At 47.5% G+C, this 23,064-nt stretch overlaps 1 protein-coding gene across 2 annotated transcripts in view; it reads left to right on the forward strand.

Annotated features, from left to right (window-relative positions):
- The window catches only part of EGFL6 (EGF like domain multiple 6), a 57,304-nt gene that overhangs the window by 11,307 nt on the left and 22,933 nt on the right, over positions 1–23,064 (forward strand). For both annotated transcript variants that reach the window (XM_043569807.1, XM_043569808.1), the window contains exons 2-4: positions 11,873–11,985; positions 17,924–18,016; positions 22,471–22,590. In XM_043569807.1, coding sequence (XP_043425742.1) covers positions 11,873–11,985; positions 17,924–18,016; positions 22,471–22,590 — 326 coding nt within the window. The remainder of the gene's footprint in view (positions 1–11,872; positions 11,986–17,923; positions 18,017–22,470; positions 22,591–23,064) is intronic.

Genomic DNA, 23,064 nt, shown 5'->3' on the forward strand with positions numbered 1-23,064 from the left:
CCACAGAGTCCTTTTTGTTCATTGGGCTGTTAGAAATGGAGCGTGTCCGGGATCCCACGGGAGGCTTTGTGAACAGACCTGGGGGTGATCTGCCCACTTTTGATGGGCCCAAACCAGTCATGGTGACCCCACCTAACTGGCAGGCTGGCGGGCAAGCATAGTGTAGCCCAGGAGACACAGAAGCCGATTTGCTGAGTACCTATAATGTTCTCATCCACGATCGTTAAATCGTAACGCGAAAGTTCAGAAACTTGGCCATTTTGGGGGGCCAGTTTCATCTTGTAAAAATTTCATGTAGTTTAACCTAACAGTGTATGTCCCTCATCCAGAATACAACCAGATATTAAAGTAAAACGATAATTGAATTAATGGTGGGAAACTTAGTGATTGGACAGGAATTAGAGCAAAAGACAGGTGGAAGGAGGATGCTAGGGAAGTAATCTGAATAATTCGCTAACATTAACTTGCAATGCCGTGCAAGAACTCTAGATTAAAGAACTATAGATTAAACCTTTTTTTTTTAGCGCTTTTTAAAGGATTTTATAAGCCCACGTGCCCTGCTAGTATTGTCGAGATGCTTGCCTGCGCTGCGTTCCTTTCTTCCCCTCAATCGTATTGTTTCAACTTAAACAGAAATATTTTAATACTTACTTTTTTATCCATAATTTTAAATAACTGCATATGTGCATTTCAGAAAAAAAAAAAAGAGAAAAGAAAAACCCGGCAAACATAGAATGTAGAGCCGGATTCTTGGGGTAATAAATCAATTTCCTCTGGCATCTACAAACCAACAAGTAATTATTAGCCACTTTATCCGCCAGAGAGTCCCCCCCCCCCCCCCGCCTTTAAACTAGTTTTCCATTTTCCTGACCAGATGTAGAATCGGATGATTAAACCACTAAAATCCCATTTGTGGCTGTCCCTTTGAATTAAAAGGCATGTTGCTCGTTTGTGGACTTGCGTGGTTCTCTGATGGTTTTTCCTATGCTGTTGTTTCAGGCTGCTCGGTCTTCTTTAGGAAATATGCACAGAACATGTCGCTGCAGCTACAGAGAAGCCGTCGGCTGAACTGGTATTTTCTGATTTCTGTAGTTGCCCAGACATCAGAATCCATTGTATGGTTCTCAATCATAAGTTCATTCTTAACTATTGTTTCCTTTTTTTTTTTTTTTTTTTTTTTTACCAAATGGGAATAAGGCTAGATTTAATAACAAATCTCCGTTATCTTCTAACAAAGCTGTAGTGCTAAGATGCATTTTCGGGGAAGAAACTCTTTACAGCGGATAAGAAATCTTACTTGATTAACAAGTCTTTGGTGGCCCAAGAGTGGGTCGTTAACATTTTGGAGAGCTTTTCAAGTGATGCTTTGTACCCAACGTCAAAAATGATGATTTGGGAGAAATTGATACACCTCAGATTTCCCAGCTTCACCTTTTCACCTAAAGACACGCATGGGAAAGCAAGAAAACTCGAGAAGAAGAATTTCTCTGGAGAGTTGCGGTAATGTGCGAGCACTGTTCAGACAGAGGACCCTGGACTCTTTCCCCAAAGTTTCTAATTAGGCTTTTAAAAAATATCGTGTTTCAACCAATTTCAATTTTTTTGTTGTGATTTTACATCCCAACAGCTTTGGCAATCTTTTTTTTTTTTTTTGAGGTGAAATTGACAGATAATATTATATTAATTACAGGTGTACAACATAATGACTTAATATTTGTATCTATTGCAAAATGATCACCATAGGTCAAGTTACTTACTGTCTGTCACCATGCAGAGCTGCAATTTTTTTTTTCTTGTAACGACAACTTTTAAGACTTTTTCTCTTAGCAACTTTCAAATATGCAAAATAGTATTATTAACCATCTGTACATTACATCCCTATGACTTACTTATTTTATAACTAGAAGTTTATGCCTTTTGACCCCCTTTACCCATTTCACATTTACCCCCACCTCCCTGCCTGTGGCAACCACCCATCTCTTCTCTGTATTTATGAGCTTGTGTTTTTTTTGTTGTTGTTTGTTATTTATATTCCACATAGAAGTGAGCTCATATGCTTTCGTCTTTTTCTGTCTGACTTATTTCACTTAGCATAACGTCCTCACGGTCCATCCATGTTTTCGCATATGGCAAGATTTCACACTTTTTTTATGACTGAAGAATACTCCATTGTGTATATATACCACATTTTCTTTCTTTCTTTCTTAACTTCTTTCTTTCTTTCTTTGTTTCTTTCTTTGTTTCTTTCTTTCTTTCTTTCTTTCTTAGGATTTATTTATTTTTGAGAGAGAAAGCACAAGTAGGGAAGGGGCAGAGAGAAAGGGGGACAGAGAATCCAAAGCGGGCTCTGCACTGACAGTAGTGAGCCTGATGCGGGGCTTGAACCCATGAACCGTGAGATCATGACCTAAACTGAACTCGGACGCTCAACCGACGGGGCCACCCAGGCGCCCCATATACCACATTTTCTTTATCCATTCATCCGTCAATGGACACTTAGGTTGTTTCCAGATCTTGGCTATTGTAAATAATGCTGCAGTGAACATGGGGCGTGTGTGTATCTTTTCAAGCTGGGTGGTTTCATTTTCTTTGGATAAATACTCAGATGTGGAACTGCTAGGTCATATGGTAGTTTTCTTTTTAATTTTTTGAGGAACTTCCATACTGTTTTCCAATTCACATTCCCATCAGCGGTGCACAGGGGCTCCCTTTTCTCCCCATCCTCGCCAACACTTATTTCTTGTCTTTCTGATAATAGCCGTTTTAACTGGTATGAGGTGATCTATCCTTGTGGTTTTGATTTGCGTTTCCTTGATGACGAGTGACGTTGAGCATCTTTTCATATACCTGTTGGCCATCTGGCTGTCTTTGCAAAAATGTTTATTCAGATCTGCCTTTTTTTTTTTTTAAACCAGGTTGGTCTTGTTGTTGTTGAGTTGTATGGGCTCTTTATATATTTTGGGTATTAACCCCTTCCCAGATATATGATTTGCAAATATTTTCTCCCATTCAGTAGGTTGCCTTTTCATTTTGTTGATGGTTTCCTTTGCTGTGCAGGAGCTTTTTAGTTTGAAGTCATCCCACTTGTTAATTTTCACTTTTGGTGTCAAGTTTCAGTAATGTTGTTGCTTATTGAGTTCACCCTATGCCTACAGAGGCTGCTTTGTCTTGCAAAATCCTTGATGTTTTCAAACTGCTTGAAATCCTTCTATAACTCTCCAGAGCCTTCGGGATGGACAAAATGTTCTGCATGGTCGCGGGCCTTTTCCTGCCCCTGCTTATCTCTCTGCTACCTTCTCCTCCCCGTACTCCCCCCACTTCCCTTCCCACTCCCCTGCTCTAAACACACACCCCTATCTGAGCTCTAGCTGATAGGCCACCAATCCTCGTGTTCTTAGTGGCTCCCGCCTTGGCACAGGCTATCTTCTTTGCCTGGAACATCTTCCCCACCGAACAGCCTCCTTTCGTGTTACCCGGGTAAGTCCCGTCAGCCACCAGAATTCACATCGGGCCCCCATTTCATCCAGAAAACCCCTCACCTGCCCACCTGAACCTAACGATTCTTTTATCTTCTCCGAGCTCCTGAGAACTTACTCCTTGGATAAGATTTGTCATGTTGGAGTGTAATTATCTGTTCACTTGCCTCTCTTCATCCCTAGATTATAAGTTCTTTGTGGGCAGGGGCTGCTCCTTATATATGTCTAGAGTCTCAGTGCCCACTACAGTGCCTAACATGTGTAGTTACTGAATAAATTTGGGGTGAACAAATGGAAAGATGGATGAATGAATAGCGCGGGAGGGTGGAATGATTTTCCCTCTACCGTTCTAGGTTCTTGACTGAGTTCCCCCTGTAATAGAAGATTAATAGAAAACCAAACAGAAGTGTAATAACGTATCTACCTGCTGTGCACATGGGGAGACCCAGGAAAACCAAATAACTCCCCCAAATGGAGTTATTTAAGGAACATCTCCAGCTAAAGACCAAAGATGATGTTGAGGGTGGGGGCGGGGAGCAGGTTATGAGAGGTTACCAGGCAAAGCACTGTAAACAAGGGTAAGGCTGTTACACAGATTTAAGTCCTGGCCTTCTCCATTGATAACAGTTTCTTGAGATTTAAAGTCATCATTGGGGTACCTGGGTGGCTCAGTCAGTTAAGCGTCCGACTTCCACTCAGGTCATGATCTTGTGGTCCGTGGGTTCGAGCGAGCCCCACATCGGGCTCTGCACTGTCAGTGCGGAGCCTGTCTGGGATTCTCTCTCCCTTTGTCTCTGCCCTTCCCCTGCTTGTGTGTGCGCTCTCACGCTCTCTCTCTCTCTCTCTCTCTCAAAATAAATAACTTAAAAAAAATAATAAAGCCATCATCCCCTTCCTGGTACAGAGAGGGGGACACCCTTACAGGTGGAGATTTCTCTCCTTCTCAGGTTTTCAGAGCTTCTCCTATGTCTGCTGTTTCTTAAAAATAATCAGCCCCGGGGCGCCTGGGTGGCGCAGTCGGTTAAGCGTCCGACTTCAGCCAGGTCACGATCTCGCGGTCCGTGAGTTCGAGCCCCACGTCAGGCTCTGGGCTGATGGCTTGGAGCCTGGAGCCTGTTTCCGATTCTGTGTCTCCCTCTCTCTCTGCCCCTCCCCCGTTCATGCTCTGTCTCTCTCTGTCCCAAAAATAAATAAACGTTGAAAAAAAAAAATTTAAAAAAAAAAAAAAAAAAATAATCAGCCCCAAATAGCCCTTATGCCAAAGAAGCATATTTTGAGGTGAAATCTCTGTTCCCCTTCCATACTTTGGTGAAGTGTGTTCCCCTCTGACTTTTGATGCAATGTAAAGTCCCCCGGTCTTTTTCTTGGCCCTGGTTTCTTCAGGTGTAAAATGATACGGTAGAAGGGGGCTGATGCCTAAGGTTACTTTCTTTAAGGTAAAATTCTATAATAACCTCCCCTTACGGTGAAAACCGATTCGTAGGTACGTTAACAAGTCAATTCGCGTGGAAACTGTGGCAACCACAAGAATGTGCCTTGCAGACTCCCAACTGCCGGGGGGGTGTAATTGACCCAGGGCCCCGACTACTCTGCTCTTAGAAATCCATCACCACATTTGGGGCGCCTGTGTGGCTCAGTGGGCTATGTGTCCGCCTTTGGCTCAGGTCATGAATCTCGCAGACCGTGAGTTCAAGCCCCGCGTCGGGCTCTGTGCTGACAGCTCAGGGCCTGGAGCCTGCTTCCGATTCTGTGTCTCTGTCTCTCTCTGCCCCTCCCCTGCTCGTGCTCTCTCTCTCTCTCTCTCTCTCTCTCTCTCTCTCTCTCAAAAATAAATATTTAAAAAAAAAAAAGAAAAATCCATCACCACATTTGAGCAAGGCCACGCCTCCCATGGGCTGCTCCCTCCAGGCCGCCTTCCAGGCTGAGCATGGCAGGGATACTAAGGCAGGACCTTTTGTGGGAAATACCACTCTCCTCTGAAGGTCAGCTTGGGCTCCAGGAGTCCCCTCGGTTTTGCCAAACCTTCCTTAGACTACGCGGCAGCCTCGGATGCTTCCGCTCAACTTTTTTCCCTGTTCCCTCCACTCCGAGTCAGACGTCCGTGGGGCTCCAATAGATGTCCCAGCCTTCCCCGGCTCCCGTCCGTTTTCTCTCACAGGTGTTTCCTGTAATAACACCCTTGCACGTTTAGTCCCCTCATGGGTTCTGCTTCTCAGGGGACTCGGACTGAAGCAGAAACCTAGTTCAAACTGAGATTCTTTTCGTCGATTATGGGTCAATGGCAGTTTTAAACCTTATACCCTCTTCAACACATCTAATAATAATCCTGCGCTGCTGAGAGCGATCAGGTAGAGGGCATTTACCGTGTTCGTCACTGTTCTAAGCCCTTTACGTATACGTATTCAATCATCTCGTGACAGGCCCGTATATAGTGGAGCTGAGATCCGTTGAGACAGAGAGAGGTGAAGTAACGTGCTGAAAGTCACAGGCCCGTATATAGTGGAGCCGAGATTCCAATTCAGGAAGGAGACCGTAGTCCTAACCGTCATATTTTATAACCACTCAGCCTCAGCTGATCCTGCTTTTTCTAGAAACGCTCTCTGCATTTAGTTTTCCTGACACTGTACTAACCTGGTGTTCCTTTCACCTTCCTGAGCATTGTTTGGGTCTCTTTCTGGACCTTTCCCCTCCCTCCTTGGCCCACCTTCACGTGCTAGTTTCCCTGGGGCTGTGCCCCAAGCCGCCTTTTCTTCTTACACTACATGCATTCCCATGGACTCAGTAATCAAGTACCTCCGGAAGCCTCCGGAATGCAGTCCTGCTTCCTGGACTTCTGGCCTCAACCTCCAGCTTCCTCCTCAACATCCCGTCTAATGAGCCCTTACAATTATCATGTCCCAAAGACAACTCCTCATTTACCCTGCTCCTGGATGTGGTCCTCCATCCACGCTCCCCATTCCAGAAGCAACACCCTGCCATCTTCCCATTTTTGCATCCCTCTCACACTCCGCGTCTGATCGACCAGAATACGACCTCTGTGAGGCTGAGAGCTGACGTTCCTCATGATCGCTGCTGAGCTTCTGGAGACTATCCCAATGCCTGGTACATGGTAGGTTCTCAGTAAACACTGAATGTTTCAATGAATGAGTGAATGAGTGAGTGAATGAATGAATGAAGATTCATCCATTACCAAGTCTTTTGGTGCCACCTTGAACCATTCACTTTTCCCCACTGCCCCTGCTACTGCTCCAGTCCAAAAGACCAGCATCTTCCAAGCCAGCTGGCATCCCTATTTCCGTGTTGCCTCCGTCTCGTCCACTTTCCAGACTGCTGCCACGATAATAGTTTTCTAAAGGAAAATGTTATCAGATAACCTCCCTACTTCAAACCCTTCCGTGCTGCCGTGTGACCATTCAGTTACGAGGCCCCATAGCCCTAGCTTGACTAACACGGCACTCTGCGTTGTAACCCGCTCTCCTCCGTTCCCTCCGATCCTCTCGTCTTCTTTCGGTTCCTCGAGCACCAGCATGGTGTCTCTTAGCTCTTACCCTGCACTCGTGCTGTGACTTCTGCCTGTAATATTCTTTCCCTCACTCCATGCGGTTGACTTCTGTTCATCTTCCGTTTCCCTGAAAGGTTGCGCCCTCAGAGGGAACATCTTGGAACTCTTCAACCAGAGTGTGTCTCTTTGCTTTAAGCTTCTATAGCTGATGGAGTATGTTTAGTGCCTCTATTACCCTCACCCTCTTGTCTGAAAGCTCATAGTCAGGGACTATGTTCATCTCTGTATCCCCAGTCCCCAGCTCAGCGCTCAGTACATATTCACATCCTATTGAATAAGCTGAGCTTGGGGCGTCGGGAAATAGGTAAGGCCCTCCCTTGCAAACCTATAGGCAAGAAGTTGGCCACGGTCATCGCCAAGGTTTTAGTTGATAGATTGAAATCTAACTAAATGCATCCCTGTCTTCCTGTTTGTCATGTTTTCTCTTTGATTTCTATTATTTCTTAAATGTTTGTGTTTTTTGGAGCGAGCATGAGCTGGGGAGGGGCAGAGAGAGAGAGGGAGGGAGGGAGGGAGAGAGAATCCCATCAGGCTCCGCACTGTCAGCACAGAGCCTGACACGGGGCTTGGGCTCACGAACCATGAGATCATGACCTGAGCCAAAATCAAGAATCAGACACCTAACCAGCCGAGCCACCCGGGCACCTCTGTCATGTTTTCCTTTCAAATCCAACCCCAGTGTCAACATCCCCTGTGACACCTTCCTCTTCTTTCCCAGGCAGAGTTAGTTCCTCTGTCTGCTCTGCTCCCCAAACATCAGCTCCAGGTTGTTAAAGGAGAAAGCAGATGTGCGTGCTTTGTCAATGTTTATGAGAGGCATGTGTAGTGAAGAAACTGAGTCTTGAGGGGTGCCTGCGTGGCTTCGGCCTAGGTCATGACCTCGCCACCCCTGAGTTCGAGCCCCAAGTCACTCTCTGTGCTGACAGTTCAGAGCCTGGAGCCTGTGTCGGATTCTGTGTCTCCCTCTCTCTCTCTCTCTCTGTCCCTCCCCTGCTCATGCGTGCACTCGCTCGCTCTCTCTCAAAAATAAACTTGAAAAATAAGAAAAAGAAACTAACTCTGAAGTTCTAGGGGGAAGAGTTTTCTGCAGGGTGAGACAAAGTTACATTACCTTATTCACCAAGGTTTGGGGATAGCTGTTTTTACTGACTAGTTTCAATCTTTGTGTTCACATCTTAAGGACATTGAGATGGGGCGCCTGGGTGGCACAGTCGGTTAAGCGTCCGACTTCAGCCAGGTCACCATCTCGCGGTCCGTGAGTTCGAGCCCCGCGTCAGGCTCTGGGCTGATGGCTCAGAGCCTGGAGCCTGTTTCCGATTCTGTGTCTCCCTCTCTCTCTGCCCCTCCCCCGTTCATGCTCTGTCTCTCTCTGTCCCAAAAATAAATAAACGTTGAAAAAAAAAATTTTTTTTTAAAAAAAAGGACATTGAGACAAATAATCCAATTTAAAAATGGGCAAAGGACCCGAATAGATCTTTCTCCAAGGAAGGTACACAAATAGCCAATAAACACATGAAAGATGCCCAACACCATTACCATCAGGGAGATGCAAACCAAAACTACAGTAAGATACCACTTTTCACCCACTAGAATGGCTGTAATGAAAAAAAAATGGACAATAACAAGTTCTGGTGAGAATGGAGAAATCAGGGGGGGCGCCTGGGTGGCTCAGTCGGTTCAGCGTCCAACTTCAGCTCAGGTCATGATCTCACGGTTCATGGGTTCGACCCCCGCATCGGGCTCTGTGCTGACAGCTCGGAGCCTGGAGCCTGCTTCGGATTCTGTGTCTCCCTCTCTCTCTGCCCCTCCCCGGCTCACAGTCTGTCTCTCTCTGTCTCTCAAAGATGAATAAACGTTAAAAGAAAAATTAAAAAAAAAAAAAAAGAATGGAGAAATCAGCAGGCTTGTCCATGGCTGGCAGGAATGTAAAATGATGCGGCCATCTTGGAAAACATTCTAGCAGTTCCTCAGAAAGTTCAACATGGTTACCATATGACCTAGCAGTTCCACCCCTAGAAGTGAAAACGTGTCCGTGCAAAAAGTCGTGCAGCAATGTTCACAGCAGCATTATTCGTGATAGCCCAAATGTAGTAACAACCCAAATGTCCATCAGCCGCTGAATGGATGAACATATGTGGTGTATCCATACAATGGAAGATTATTCAGCCATAGAAAGGAACGAGGTCCTGTTACGTGCCACAGCACAGATGAGCCTTTTGCATATTAAGTGGAAGAAGCCAATCTCAAAAGATCACATATGATTACATTTATGTGAAACGTCCAAACTAGGCAAATCCCAAAGCAAAGAGTAGATTTGTGGTTGTCAGAGGATAGAAGGGGGAGAAATTGGAACTACGAATGGGTGTGGTTTGGGGGTTTTTTGTTTTTTTTTGTTTTTTTTTTTTGGAGGGATGAAACTGTTCTGGAATTAGATAATGGTGATGGTTTCCCAACAGCGAATACTAAAACGTACTGTGTTTTATTATGTCAATTTTATCAATTTTTAAAATACTAAACCAAGATTCTGAAGTGCATCATGATGTGTGGACTGACACACATAACACTTTATGTTCCGTAGTCCGCTTTCTTGTTTGGGAATTCTTAGTAACGTGCAGACTAGGTCAAGATTGTGGTATTTTGGGCAACTGGATACTTCAGCCGTTAAGCGTCCGACTCTTGATTTCGGCACAGGTCATGATCTCATGGTTTGTGAGATCGAGCCCCACGTCGGGCTCTGCGCTGACAGCGTGGAGCCTGCTTGGGATTCTCTTTCTCTCTCTCTCTCTCTCTCTCTCTCTCTCTCTGTCCCTCCCCCTCCCCCAAAATAAGTGAACTTTAAAAGTTTTTTCTTTCATTAAAAAAAAAGTTTGTGGGATCCCTTGAAGAATTGTTAGTAATATCCATATCAGATTATGACAGGTGACTGTATTATTTCTCGGTCAGAGCTCTGAAAGTGTCGCAAAGGATACTTACCATGCTGTCCTCGACTGCAATATATCTGTTTACAATAGATTGGGAATTTAAGAGAGAAAACAGTGGGTCTATTTTCATCACTCTATGTGTCTAAGACAGTGCTTGCAATATCGCAAGTGCTGAGTAAAGGTTTCACTTGCAGGGGGACTTAACGGGACAGTCTTGTCCCCAGGGGACGTGTGGCAATGTATGGAGACACTTTCGCCTGCCACACCTGGAGAGGTGGGTGTGTAACCCACACGCTTCTGGCGTGTGTAGGTAGAGGCCAGGGATGTTGCACAGGACAGCCTCCAGCGGCAGAGATGTATCTGGCCCAAAGCGTCCGCCACGTGGAGGTTGAAAAACCCAGTTCTAAATGGTCGAGCGAATGACTTATAAATCCGTCAAATTAACTTCAGCAGAAGATGAAAGAAAGTCCCCTTGAAGAAAAATTAAACACTAAAAGCATCCTGGCGTTCGGTGTTCTCGGTTAACGAAATGTCCCAGACCGTATCTTTGTGGCTCTTGACGGAAGAACCAGGCTGGTGGGAGGGGCAGACCACAAGGGAAAACCGCAAGGCTGTGTAACTTCCCGACCTTGACTAAGGTGTTATTGCATAGAATTCAGTCGTGCAGCAGAAAGCGGGTGGTAACGCGTGCGTTCCTTGTCTGTCAAAGAGCCCGGGAAACGTTTTACGTTGTATTTAACACGCGGGAGGAAACCATCCCAGCCCTCCACAGAATACACAGCTCCAGTCTTTTCTTCCAGAAGCTGGTAGCAACCCTGTCCGACACTAGGTCAGCGGGCAAGTAAATGTGGGCGAGCTTCATTCGTGGCCCAGAATGCTGAGGGGCGCTTGATGGCCGGGCTCGCTCTTTCTGGTCTCCGGATCAGGGGTCGGCAAGTTCCAGCCCGCGGGCCAGCAGTGGTTTGCATCTTTTTAAGTGGTTAAAGCTAAACCAAAGGAAGGGTACTATTCCATGGCGCGCAAAAAGTGTATTAAATTCAAGTTTTGGTGTCCATGAAGAAAGTTTCTCGAACCCAGTTATGCGCACCTGTGTGCTATTGCCTACTCTTGTCCGTCTGGCTGCTTTTGTGCCTGTTCAGAGACCGTGTGACCGTATTTATGACAAAGCCTAGGATATTTACCATCTGACCCTTTATGAGAAACATTTGCCACTCCCTGCTCCACAGTTAAGGAGTGTAGCAAATGGTGTTTCTGGGAGGCGGTCTGGACCGAGAACCTGCCCCGGGCTGGATTCCCCGACACCCGGCTCTGCTGGGCACATGACTGTCCCCCCACCCCCACCCCGGGCTGGAGTGTCCTCATGTGTGACATGAGAGGGCTTTGCCAAAGGGTCTCTGGAGCCCTTCCAGTTCTTAACTGCCTGTGGCGTGTGGAGATTCCAGTTTGTCTAGTGGTTCCCAGGTGGCCAGTGGGGTGAATGCAGCACTCTTGTCTGGGACAAAGCGGCGGGGCCAGGGAGTCACATTACCGCCCTCGGCAGCGAAACAGACACAGACCTGGATCGCCACTGTGTCTATGCGGAATTGGAGCGGAAAATTGGCACCGCGGAGTGTCCGGAGACCAACTTTGGGCCCCTCTCACGCGCCCTCGTTTTATAGATTATGTCACTCAATTCTTTTAACCCTGAAGAAGAAAGAAATGGACGGCGCTTATGATCGGGGAAGGCTGGTAAGGGATGGTGGCAGAGGCTGGCAACCTGAAATTGACGTTTTCAGAATCTAATTTAGCCCTTAGGGCGGGTTTATTGAAACTCACCAGGTACTTGTCATCTCTCCTGCTCATTGACTAGCAGGAAAGGGTCTCTGTTGCCCTTTCTGTTTTCTCAGTACTAACGGGTGGCTCTTGACCCACAGTGCAAAGGATCGTGGGCTGTCGACGTCCACACCGCAGCCCGGGCTCTGTCGCTACGGAACTAAGCTGGCCTGCTGCTATGGCTGGAGAAGGAACAGCAGGGGAGGCTGTGAAGGTAATTTTATAAAAACTCAGACCACCCTGTGCTCGAGTATGAGGCCAGCGTCCTTAGGTTTTTACCTGTGACACCGTAAATTGTCGCCAACTTGTCAGTGGGTTCCCCAGCAGAGGGACGGAAATATCTATACCCAAGGTCCGGGTTCCTGTGAGATGTTTTCCCGTTCAAAATGTGGCTGCTACCTTCATCCTAGACAGGATTTGCTTTAGGAGAAGGGTCTTGTGAGTTACTTCTGTCAGTCTCCGGCCGGTATACTTCCTTCTAGTTATAATTGTTCCAACTGATTGCTAATGAAATCTATTTGTTAATTATGAATCATCCAACCAGTAGGCTCCAATTACACACCAGAAAGTAAGCCATTTACTTCATGGTTTGGTTACTCACATTTTTAAAGTCCATTATGCCTGTTTCTAGATATTTCAAGAGATAGGTGCGTATAGGTAAACACTTTAAGTATTTTTCTGATCCTTTTGTCTGGATTTCAATCTAAGGAACCGTAATTTGCTTTGGATACGGTTTCTCAGACCATGTGTGAGGAACTCCCAAGAGAGGCCTCTGATCATTTTCAGGAGGGCTAGGGAGGACGAGGCTTTGCATACTTTTATGTCACTTTCTTTTTTTTATAAAAGTTTTTTTATGTTTGTTTATTTATTTATTTATTTATTTATATTTTTTTAATGTTTATTTATTTTTGAGAGAGAGGGAGACACAGAATCGGAAGCAGGCTCCAAGCTCTGAGCTGTCAGCCCAGAGCCCGACACGGGGCTCAAACTCACGGACCGCGAGATCATGACCTGGGCTGAAGTCGGATGTCTAACCGACTGAGCCACCCAGGCGCCCCTATGTTTGTTTATTTTTGAGAGAGAGCATGAGCAGGGGGAGGGGCGGAGAGCGGGACACAGAATCCAAAGCTGGCTCCAGGCCCCGAGCTGTCAGCACAGAGCCCGACGCAGGTTCGGACCCACGAAACGCGAGATCATGACCTGAGCCAAAGTCGGACGCTCAACCGACTGAGCCACCCAGACGCCCCTCTTTGTTTTGTATGACTGTCTGTGAGAACCCACAGTCACAGTGAGGAAGAATCCGATCCACATTCCTCCTAGCTGACTGTCTGACCGGGGGTACATTCCTTCAGGGCAGGAATCTGGTCTCATGGTCCCCATGTCCCTAGCAGGTGGCTATACCTGAACCCAAAGCCCTTAATCTCTTCAATAGGATCAACACACAACTGGATTATAAACAGTAAGGCGCAAAACTGTTAGCTTTTTGTGACACTACTACCTTCTTTCTGTCTCTGCCCTAAACTCTTCCTCTCTAGCTGGTTAAGAAATAGCCGGATAGACCACAGGTGAAGACAGAACTTGATAATAACTGAGATCTATAAAACCCTGGAAGGCACTGATAATGCTCCTACCCGCTCATTATTATGCCACATCTCTCACCATCAGCCTCCTTGTGCCCAGATGATAAGAGTATAAAGATACCAGAAAAATAGTTGAGGTCGTTCTTGCCCACCTCCGTGAAGTTAGAACATTCTCCTGGGGCTTTGTCAATTAAAAAAAAAAAAGAGGGTGGGGCCTCACACTGCCGGGATTTATAGTGTCCCCATCAAGGACATTGTCCTGAGAACTCAGAACACCGTCTGTGACCTTGGGCAAGGTGGGTAAGCCGGCTGAGGCCCTCCTTCCTCCATGTGGAGAGATTAAGCCCTGCTTCAGAGGACAAGGAGAGTAAATATCGAAGGATATGCTCGTTCCCTGGCACGCGTAGAAAATACCTCCTAAATCACCCTTGATTCGGAAAGGACCAGTAACTCCCCTGCCCCCGAAAGCACCAGGTGATGCAGGAATGAAACGTTGCTGTATTCTTTTTCGAGACACAGCACATTTTTATTTGAAGCCAGTCAGGTGGAAGGGGGCAAAAACCACGTGGAGCGCGTGCTTTGGAATCTCTCACAGTTGCACAAACCCCAGCACCTACTGCCGTAAAACTGACACGTCTCTGGCGAATAAATGAGGGCGGTAAGGTCTGTTCCGTACCTAAATCAGAGCAGTTTGGCCGTGGCGCAGCCAGCCGGTCACGTTCTCGATGTTTTTGTGGACAATGTACTACCACAGGCAGGAGAGGCTTTAAAGCAAGATGTTAAAAGAGCATGCGCACAGGGTTCGAGCGAAATGCTCACTGTGCGTGTTTGGCAAGCCGGGGGGACCATCGCCCCCTCCGCCTGCTGCCCGAGCCCAAGGTTCAGGTATTGCATTGCGATGATTTCTGTATCTGAAATCCGTGTTGTATCACGTCCAATTTGCGTGGTCCTTCTTGCCGGTAAAGTCATCTCCTTGAAGCACCAAATAACAGCGTGATTAGCCCCCGACTGCCAGACCTCTGATTCCCAAGCCAGAGTGTGGGCTGAATGGTAATGAGGCGAGAACGCACGTCCCGAACAAGCCGAATCACACCCCAGACCTGGGAGGTCACTTCCATCTGTCTGTTCCTTCCTCCAGAGGCCCTGACTCCACGCTGGCACTTTCTAGCCCTTGGCGGGATGGCTCAGCTCGACATCGTTACCCTTCAAATGTACGGCACTTAGCACGATGAGATACGGAGCTGAGAGCTGTCCGTGAACGCATTCCCACCGAGAATCTGGAGGAATCTAGGGAGGATGAACAAGAACTTTAGTTGGAGGACACTTAAACCTCAGGCCATTGTAGACATAAACCAAACTTCCCTGTGCTGGACCCTGGCTGTTCGAATCACAGATCCGAAGTCACTGTAAATGGAAAACATCTTGCTGGAGTTTTGACCTCAGAGCAGCGGGGATATTATTCACCATTTCTCTCATGTTCTATTTGGCCCTGGGCCTGGCTTTCCTCTCTGGCCCACATTGAAAATAACTTTCGAGGGAGCCATCAGAAGTATTCAAGGCTCAAAAAAGTAACAGATTTCTTTTCCTAACATCTGAACTTAAGGCTGCCTCTCCAAGAACACATCCATAACAAAATAGGCGCTGGAAAGCAGAATTCTCTTTTGTCTCCAGAAGTGAAAGCAATTTGCCGGGAAGCATTTTTTCCCGACCTTCTCACTTGTGATTTGCTCAGAGCCATAAGAGGTTGCCCTGGTCAGAGTTCTGCACCTTTTACTTTACTTACAACTCAGAACTGTTTGCGTGTCTGACACGTTCACGACACCGCTAAGCGCAGCGGGAGGAACAATGATGAATGTTTAAGTCTGTGTTCTGAAGGCACTGGGATCAGAGAGGAGATGCAAGTCAAGGATAGAAACCAAATATATGTCTAATTATTTAATAAGATGGTACCTGATCGGCTTCATGGGAGAGGCCCGCCAGAGGTCTGTGGAATTCTCAAGTTCACACATGGCCAGAGAAACCCCTGAAGGCTTCTGGAAGCAGAGGTCATGCAAAGTAGTCTTTGAAGGATCAGGAGGCTATTAACCATTGGAGGGTGAAAAAGGGGTGCCCGTGGGTGAGAAGAGGCCGAAAGGGTAGATTTATTATTTTAAAAAATATTTTAATGTTTTTATTCTTGAGAGAGAGAGCATGAACGGGGCAGGGGCAGAGCGAGAGTGGGACACAGAATCCAAAGCAGGCTCCGTTCTCTGAGCTGTCAGCACAGAGCCCGACGCGGGGCTCGAACTCACAAGCTGTGAGACCGTGACCTGAGCCGAAGTCGGACCCTCAACCGACTGAGCCACCCAGGCGCCCCACATTTATTAATTTTTAAATGTTTATTTATTTATTTTGAGAACAAGAGAGATTGCGAGCACGTGTGCACTAGCAGAGGAGGGGCGGAGAGAAAGAATCCTGAGCAGGCTTTGCACTGTCAGCACAGAGCCCGACACGGGATTCAAACTCATGAACCGCAAGATCATGACCTGGGCCGAAATCAGAGAGTCACTTAACTGACTCAGCCACCCAGGCGCCCCAGAAAAGGGTAGATTTAGAGAAGAGTAGGCAATCTAGTTTGACCACAGGGTTGCCTATGTCTAGGGAACAGAGTAGGCCAAGGGAATGAACAAAGGTGAAGCCAGGCCATGGTGATGGTACCTATGCTGTATCCTAGAGGCAGTTCATAATATCTGGTGACTTCTGCACAAGGCCTGGCATGATCAGAGCTGTGCTTCTGGAATATCGGCTTAATGTCGTATCTGACATCGGATTTCCTAGGAGCAGAGCCTGTAAGGGGGCTTCCTGGACAAACAATCTGTTGAGAGGCACTCTCCGGAGAGATCTGTAAGGGAGCCGGGAAGCAGGGGAAGAAGCCAGGCAAAGATGTGGTTTCGAGAGAAGTCTGCCTTCGGCTTGATCCCCGGGCAGCTCGAGTTTTAACCCCACCACCGAGTTTGTCCTGCCCCCAAAGCAGGGGCTAGGCTGTGAGACCCCATGCCAGTCAAGCACTTGGTCACAGGGCTGTGGCGGGGAGAAGCGGGAGACAGACGGGTGCAGGGTAATGTCCCAGACATCTGTGGGCAGCGTGGTTCCCTTTAGGTAGATAAAGACCTGTTCGAGGAATGACTTGGTGGAAAAGGAGGGATAGGATGTTGCAACGGATTGGTTTGGGGACAAGAGAATAGCGATGACTGGCATTTTGAGTCCGGGTAACTGGGAGATAAATGTGGACGTTAACAAAGAATAGGGTCTGTGGTGGAGGGGGAAGAGACTGGGGTCTTTGGGAACAGGCGTGCTTAGAGGTAGACCTACGGAGCCGGGAAATCAACGAGAGGGGAGGTAGGTAGCCTTCCTGGGCAATGGCCGAATCAGCCGTTCAGGGCCCGACTGCTTCCTGGGCTCCTACTAGATCCAGAAGCTGCTAAGGGCTCTCTACTCCTTACCTACCTCCTTTCTCGTTCATTATTCCTTTGGCCTCTTCCTCTCTTTGGGTTTTTTCATTTTTCGTTTTCCTTTTTTTCTGATCTACTTCGTCTCCCTGTCTCCTTCCTTTGAGCCGGACTCAAACTTCCCACCGTCGTTGACTCTTTTTGCTTGCCCCCAACCCAGACAGACGCTCCAGCCTCGCTCTTTCTCCTGCCACTTCTTTCATCAAACAAATATTAAGCGAGGGCCTCATTTGTGTCAGGCGTCTGGGTGCAAACATCAAAACAAAACAAAACAAAATAATGACACAGAAGAAGCATATCCTGCCTCACGCCATCATCACCATCACCATCCTTAAGCTGATCCTTTTGACTGATAACGTACAGCTTTCAAAATAGAGTTTGCTGGGTGGCTCAGTCGGTCGAGCGTCCAACTATGGCTCAGGTCATGGTCTCGCGGCTCGTGAGTTCGAGCCCCGCGTCGGGCTCTGTGCTGATGATGGCTCAGAGCCTGGAGCCTGCTTCGCATTCTGTCTGTGTCTCTCTCTGCCCCTCTCCCACTTGCGCGCGCGTGCGCGTGCACTCTCTCTCTCTCTCTCTCTCTCAAAATATAAATAAAACATTATAAAGAAATAGAGTTTGCTCATTCCAAAGAAAAGCAGGACAAACAATATGCAAGAGAAAAGAGAGGTGAGTGACAGAAAGGAGGACGACCTTGACCTAGAATTACTCTGGACTCTCTTCCAGCTCCCACGTTATACTTCTTTTATTAAATGTTTTTGTGTTTAGATGCAAACCTATCTGGCTGTGGTCTGGGAGGCTTTGTTGATCTTGGAATGCCACTTGGAGGCCTGGCAGGGCTAAGCCAAGTGAGGATAAACTTGGAAAAGCTTGCGTTCATGGGGGTGCGGGATGGGGCGAGTGCTCTCGTTCACAGGCAGAGGGCTCCCCAGCATCCCGAAGGGGAAAACAGACCCGAGAGGGAGCAGCACATCATCCTCTCTACGGCCCCCCAGATTTCTGTGCCGTACAGAAGGCTGCTGAGTGTGACACACGTGCATTTCTCTGTGCAATCTACTCCCGCTCAAAACGCCTTTCCTTTCCACAGCTTTGTGTGAACCCGGATGCAAGTTCGGGGAGTGCGTGGGACCGAACAAATGTAGATGCTTCCCGGGATACACCGGAAAGACGTGCAGTCAAGGTCAGTACCACAAGCCAGGGTCCCAGTACCAACCTTTCCCCGGGGCTTTCAGAAGCAATGCAATCATTGCGGGGGGCTCTGTGATACAGGACAGCGCCCGGGATTTTGTAGACTTAACCTGAGTCTTAGAATGAAAAGGGTTTCAGGACTAGATTTTTCAATCCATCTCTTCTAGAAAAATGTAGAAGTCTTTCTGATCTTTTTGTTAAGATGCCAGACAAAAGGCCTTGTTTTTTGTGGGTTTTTTTTTTTTTTGGCCTTTTTTGGCCTCTAGAATATTTTTTTTTCTAAACAATTTTTCTTTTCTGAAACAGTTTTCATTGTGGGGCACCTGGGTGGCTCAGTCAGTTGAGCGTCCAACTTCGGCTCAGGTGATGATCTTGTCATCTGTAAGTTCGAGCCCTGCGTCGGGCTCTGTGCTGACAGCTCAGAGCCTGGAGCCTACTTCAGGTTGTGTGTGTGTCTCTCTCTCTACCCCTCCCCTGCTCATGCTCTGTCTCTCTCTCTCTCTCGAAAATAAACGTTTAAAAAAATGGTTAAAAAAATAAATGAAATATATACATAAAACAATTTTCATTGTGTTTTTATGCTACCAAATGCATATTTTTATTGGAAAAAAAAAAAAGCAAAACAACCCAATGATGCAAAAGGATATAAATGAAAAAGTGGGAGTGGGGCACCTGGGTGGCTCAATCCCTTGGGCGTTGGACTTCCACTCAGGTCGTTCTCTTGCAGCTTGTGAGTTCAAGCCCCACATCGTGAGCCCTCTCTCACTGCCTCTGTCTCCCTCTCTCACTGCCCCTCCCCCGTGCACACTCCCCTCTCGCTCTCTCAAAAATTAAAATTAAAAACACGTTTTTTAAGTGGGAGTGCCGAACTGAGCACCTGTGATCTGTTTCTGTGATGGTGCAGACAGGGATGTTTCTCGTGGGCCGGTTTGCGTGTTAGTGCATACAGAGCTAGCTCGTGCTTTTTAAGGCTGTATCCTAGGCCCCGATGCGAATGCTTTTATCATTTGTGTAAAAAAGATTTCATTTAACTGCTCTCATTTACCTTGTCTCCAATTTCTCACCATTACAAGCGATACTAAATCGGATGTCAGTCTCTGCGTATCCTTGTACCCTTGAGTATTTTTATAGGAAAAATGTCTGAAAATAGAATTGTCGGGGTGAATGACGTGCACATTTTTTTAACTTTATGTATTTTGAGAGACACAGCGCGCGGGAGGGGAAGAGACAGAATCCCAAGCAGGCCCTGCGCTGTCAACACAGAACCCGACGTGGGGCTCGAACTCACAAACCGCGAGCTCATGACCTGACCCAAAATCAAGAGTCAGACGTTTAACTAACTGAGCCACCGAGGTGCCCCGACATGCATATCTTTAATTATAATTAGCGTATTTAAAAAGATACTTTGTGACTTGTCATAAGCTATTTATCTGAGGATATTAAAGAGTATTTATAATAATGAGAACAGTGGTTCTCAATTTGGGCAATCTTGTTCCCCAGAAAGAGTTGCCAGATAAAATAGAGATCTCAAGTTAGATTTAAATTTCAGATAAACAACAGATAATATTATAGTGTATGAACGTTTTAAATACTGCACGAGACATAGGTATACTAAAAAAGTATTAGGGCGCCTGGGTGGCTCAGTCAGTTAAATGTCCGACTTTGGCTCAGGTCATGATCTCAATGTTCATGAATTCGAGCCCTGCATCGGGCTCTGTGCTGATGGCTCAGAGCCCGGAGCCTGCTTCAGATCCTGTGTCTCCCTCTCTCTCTGCCCCTCCCCCTTCACACTCTGTCTTTCTCTCTCTCTCTCAAAAATAAATAAACATTAACAATATTTCAAAAAATAAAAATAAAATTAAAAAGTATTAGTTATCTAAAATTCAAACTTAGGGCACCTGGGTGGCTCAGCCGTTGAGCATCTGACTTTCGCTCAGGTCATGATCTCACGATTTGTGAGTTCGAGTCCCTCATCTGGTGAGCTCGAGCCCCACTTTGGGTGAGCCCTGCTTTTCTCTCTCTCTCTCTCTCTCTCTCTCTCTCTCTCTCTCTCTCTCTCTCAATAAAATAAAATAAAATAAAATAAAATAAAATTTTAACTGGGCATCCCGTATTTTTACTTGCTCAATCTGGGAACCTCCCCCTCGAAGACATCTGGCAGTGTCTGAAGGCATTTTGGCGGGGGGGTGCTACTGGCGTCTGGTGGGTAGAGACCAGCAATGCTACCGATCATGTTCCAGTGCACAGGGCAGACCCCACACGAAGAATGCTCTGACCCAAGTGTCCACAGTGCTACAGCTGAGAGACCCTGGCCTGAAGAAAGTGTCCCCAGCCCTATAAGCAGTTGAACAAAGAGCCGCAGATCACGTTGAGCTGTCCTTCAGGCCACCGGGGTTCCAGATGGACAGGTGGGATCCCAGAGAAGGGCAGGCACACTCCACTCGGCCATCCCCAGGCCTTGCTGCTAAGCCCAGAGATTAGCTACGAAGGCCGAGGGGACTGCCGGGCCTGCGGCCTCTGCGGGGACCTCTGAGCCTCTTCCATCCCACCACCAGCACAGAGGCCGGTGCCCTACGGTGCTTCTTACCCCCCGTGTCCACCTGCTGGAGAGACGTGCGTCACGGATCGTGCTCTTCTAAGTCGTCATGCAGCAGTGTCCCTCACCGGAGGGGCTCGCGCCAGAAAACCTGTTTCTCCCTCGTGTCTTGGATTCTGTAGCGAAATGGCTCCACCCAAGATTTGGAATAGAGAAGAGATTTTTTCATGCTGGTGTTCGATTCCCAGTAAAATATCAGTGTCGAGGGAGTGGTCTAGTCGGCTCAGGTCTGGAACTGTCTGTCTCCCCCCCACAGCCTTTCTGCCCCCCAGGGTGACCTGACCAAAGCCCGGATGTATCCATTAATGGTGACAGGCCTCAGCCCTCCGCTATGCCGTCTTTCCCCCAAATGCTTCTTCCAAGCGACGCGTGAGTTACCTCTGAGTTAGGGCCAAGTGACGGGGCGTTTCTGGGTTTCCCATTGTGTCTCATCAGCTTTCTCCAATTCCCACTTCTTTATTTTCAAGGATCCGCTTTGCCTGTTGCCCTGCTGAATTTTGGTGTTACGTACAACTTGGTTCTTTTCTCCTTTCTGTATCTTCCTTCAAGGAGTTAAGCTATGAGGGACCCACGTGACCACATTTCCAAAGATAAGCTCCTCTCCTCATGATCGTTTTATTTCCCTCCTGTATCGTTTTTATTTTATTTATTTATTTTTTAGTTTTTAAAAATTTTTTTTAATGTTTTATTTCTTTTTGAGAGAGCGAGCGAGCGAGAGAGAATGAGTGGGGGAGGGGCAGAGAGGGAGACAGAAGCCAAAGCAGGCTCCGGGCCCTGAGCTGTCAGCACAGAGCCCGACGCGGGGCTCGAACTCACGAACCGTGAGATCATGACCAGAGTTGAAGTCGGATGCTTTACCGACTGAGCCACCCAGGTGCCCCTAAAGATTTTATTTTTAAGTAATCTCTACACCCAATGTAGGGATCGAATGCACACCCCAAGATCAAGAGTCGCAGGCTCCGGGGCGCCTGGGTGGCGCAGTCGGTTGAGCATCCGACTTCAGCCAGGTCACGATCTCACAGTCTGTGAGTTCGAGCCCCGCGTCGGGCTCTGGGCTGATGGCTCAGAGCCTGGAGCCTGTTTCCGATTCTGTGTCTCCCTCTCTCTCTGCCCCTCCCCCGTTCATGCTCTCTCTCTGTCCCAAAAATAAATAAACGTTGAAAAGAGTCGCAGGCTCTAATGACAGAAACAGCCAGGCGCCCCTTGCCTGATTTTTAATGTATTCGTTTGTCTCATAGCGTCTTCCACTCGCTCTCACGTCTGTGAGCTTCATCCATTGTGTTTGTAGCTGTACTCTGTCCAGTCTCATTGCCATAATAGTGTTCCTTCTGTTGAGACATGTTTGGATGTCGATGGTCGGGGCGATTAAGAATAGCATTATTGTCGGGGCGCCTGCGTGGCTCAGTTGGTTAAGCGCCCCACTTTGGCTCAGGTCATGATCTCACCGTTGATGAGTTCAAGCCCGGTATATATCAGCCTCTGTCCTGTCATCATTTTAGCACGTGTTTTCTTGGTGGGCACATATCCATGTTGCTGTTGGGGATCTCCCCAGGGGAGGCACTGCTAGGTCCTTGGGTAAATCTGTATCTAGCTTCAGTAGATTCTGCCCAACAGTTGTCCAAAGTGGTTGTGCGCGTCTGCCTCCCCTCCGATGGCGCGTGATCGTCCTGTTCGCTCCGCACGCTCATTCGTCCTTCAGGACGGAGTTTTCATGATGACTGGAGAAGAGGCGACTCATTGCCCCTTGTACCCACCCCCACCGGTGGGGGCCAGGGAGGCCAACACAGTCCTACATCTTGATGCTTCCCAATCCGGTTAACCTTTCTCCCTTTTCCCCCTGCCCCGTGCAGACGTGAATGAGTGTGGACTAAAACCCCGGCCGTGCCAACACAGATGTGTGAACACACACGGGAGCTACAAGTGCTTTTGCCTGAGCAGCCACGTGCTCATGCCGGATGCCACGTGTGCGAGTAAGTTTCAACAGCCAGGCTGCTCTCCGTCATCCTTTGAGACTAGATTCTTGCCATCTGAGCAGTTGGGGCGGGGGCGGGGGGGGAGGGGGAAGGTGGTAAAACAAGTAAACGTGAAATTCACCATTTTAACCGTCACCACATCCTCATCACCCCAAAAGGAAACCCTGTGCCTATCAGCAATCACTGCCTACTCCTCCTCCCCCAGCTCCCCCACAGTCCCTAACCTGCTTTCTGTCTCTCTGGGTTTGCCTATTCTGGACACTGGCTTTTTAAAGCAAACAGCTAACTGGGAAGAAAAAGAACTTACATATCTCTATATGCAGGGTTGTATGGGGTTTCTTCCTGAAAATGAGCATATTGCCTTGGGAAGGTGATGCATTGAAATTCCATCTTGGGACATCTTCTTTCCACCCACTTCCCATCTTCCCACCAACTGCCTTTCTCACGCCCCTTGCCCCATGCTCAAAGATT

This window comes from Prionailurus bengalensis, chromosome X, assembly GCF_016509475.1.
Source record: "Prionailurus bengalensis isolate Pbe53 chromosome X, Fcat_Pben_1.1_paternal_pri, whole genome shotgun sequence".
NCBI classification, from domain to species: Eukaryota; Metazoa; Chordata; class Mammalia; order Carnivora; family Felidae; genus Prionailurus; species Prionailurus bengalensis.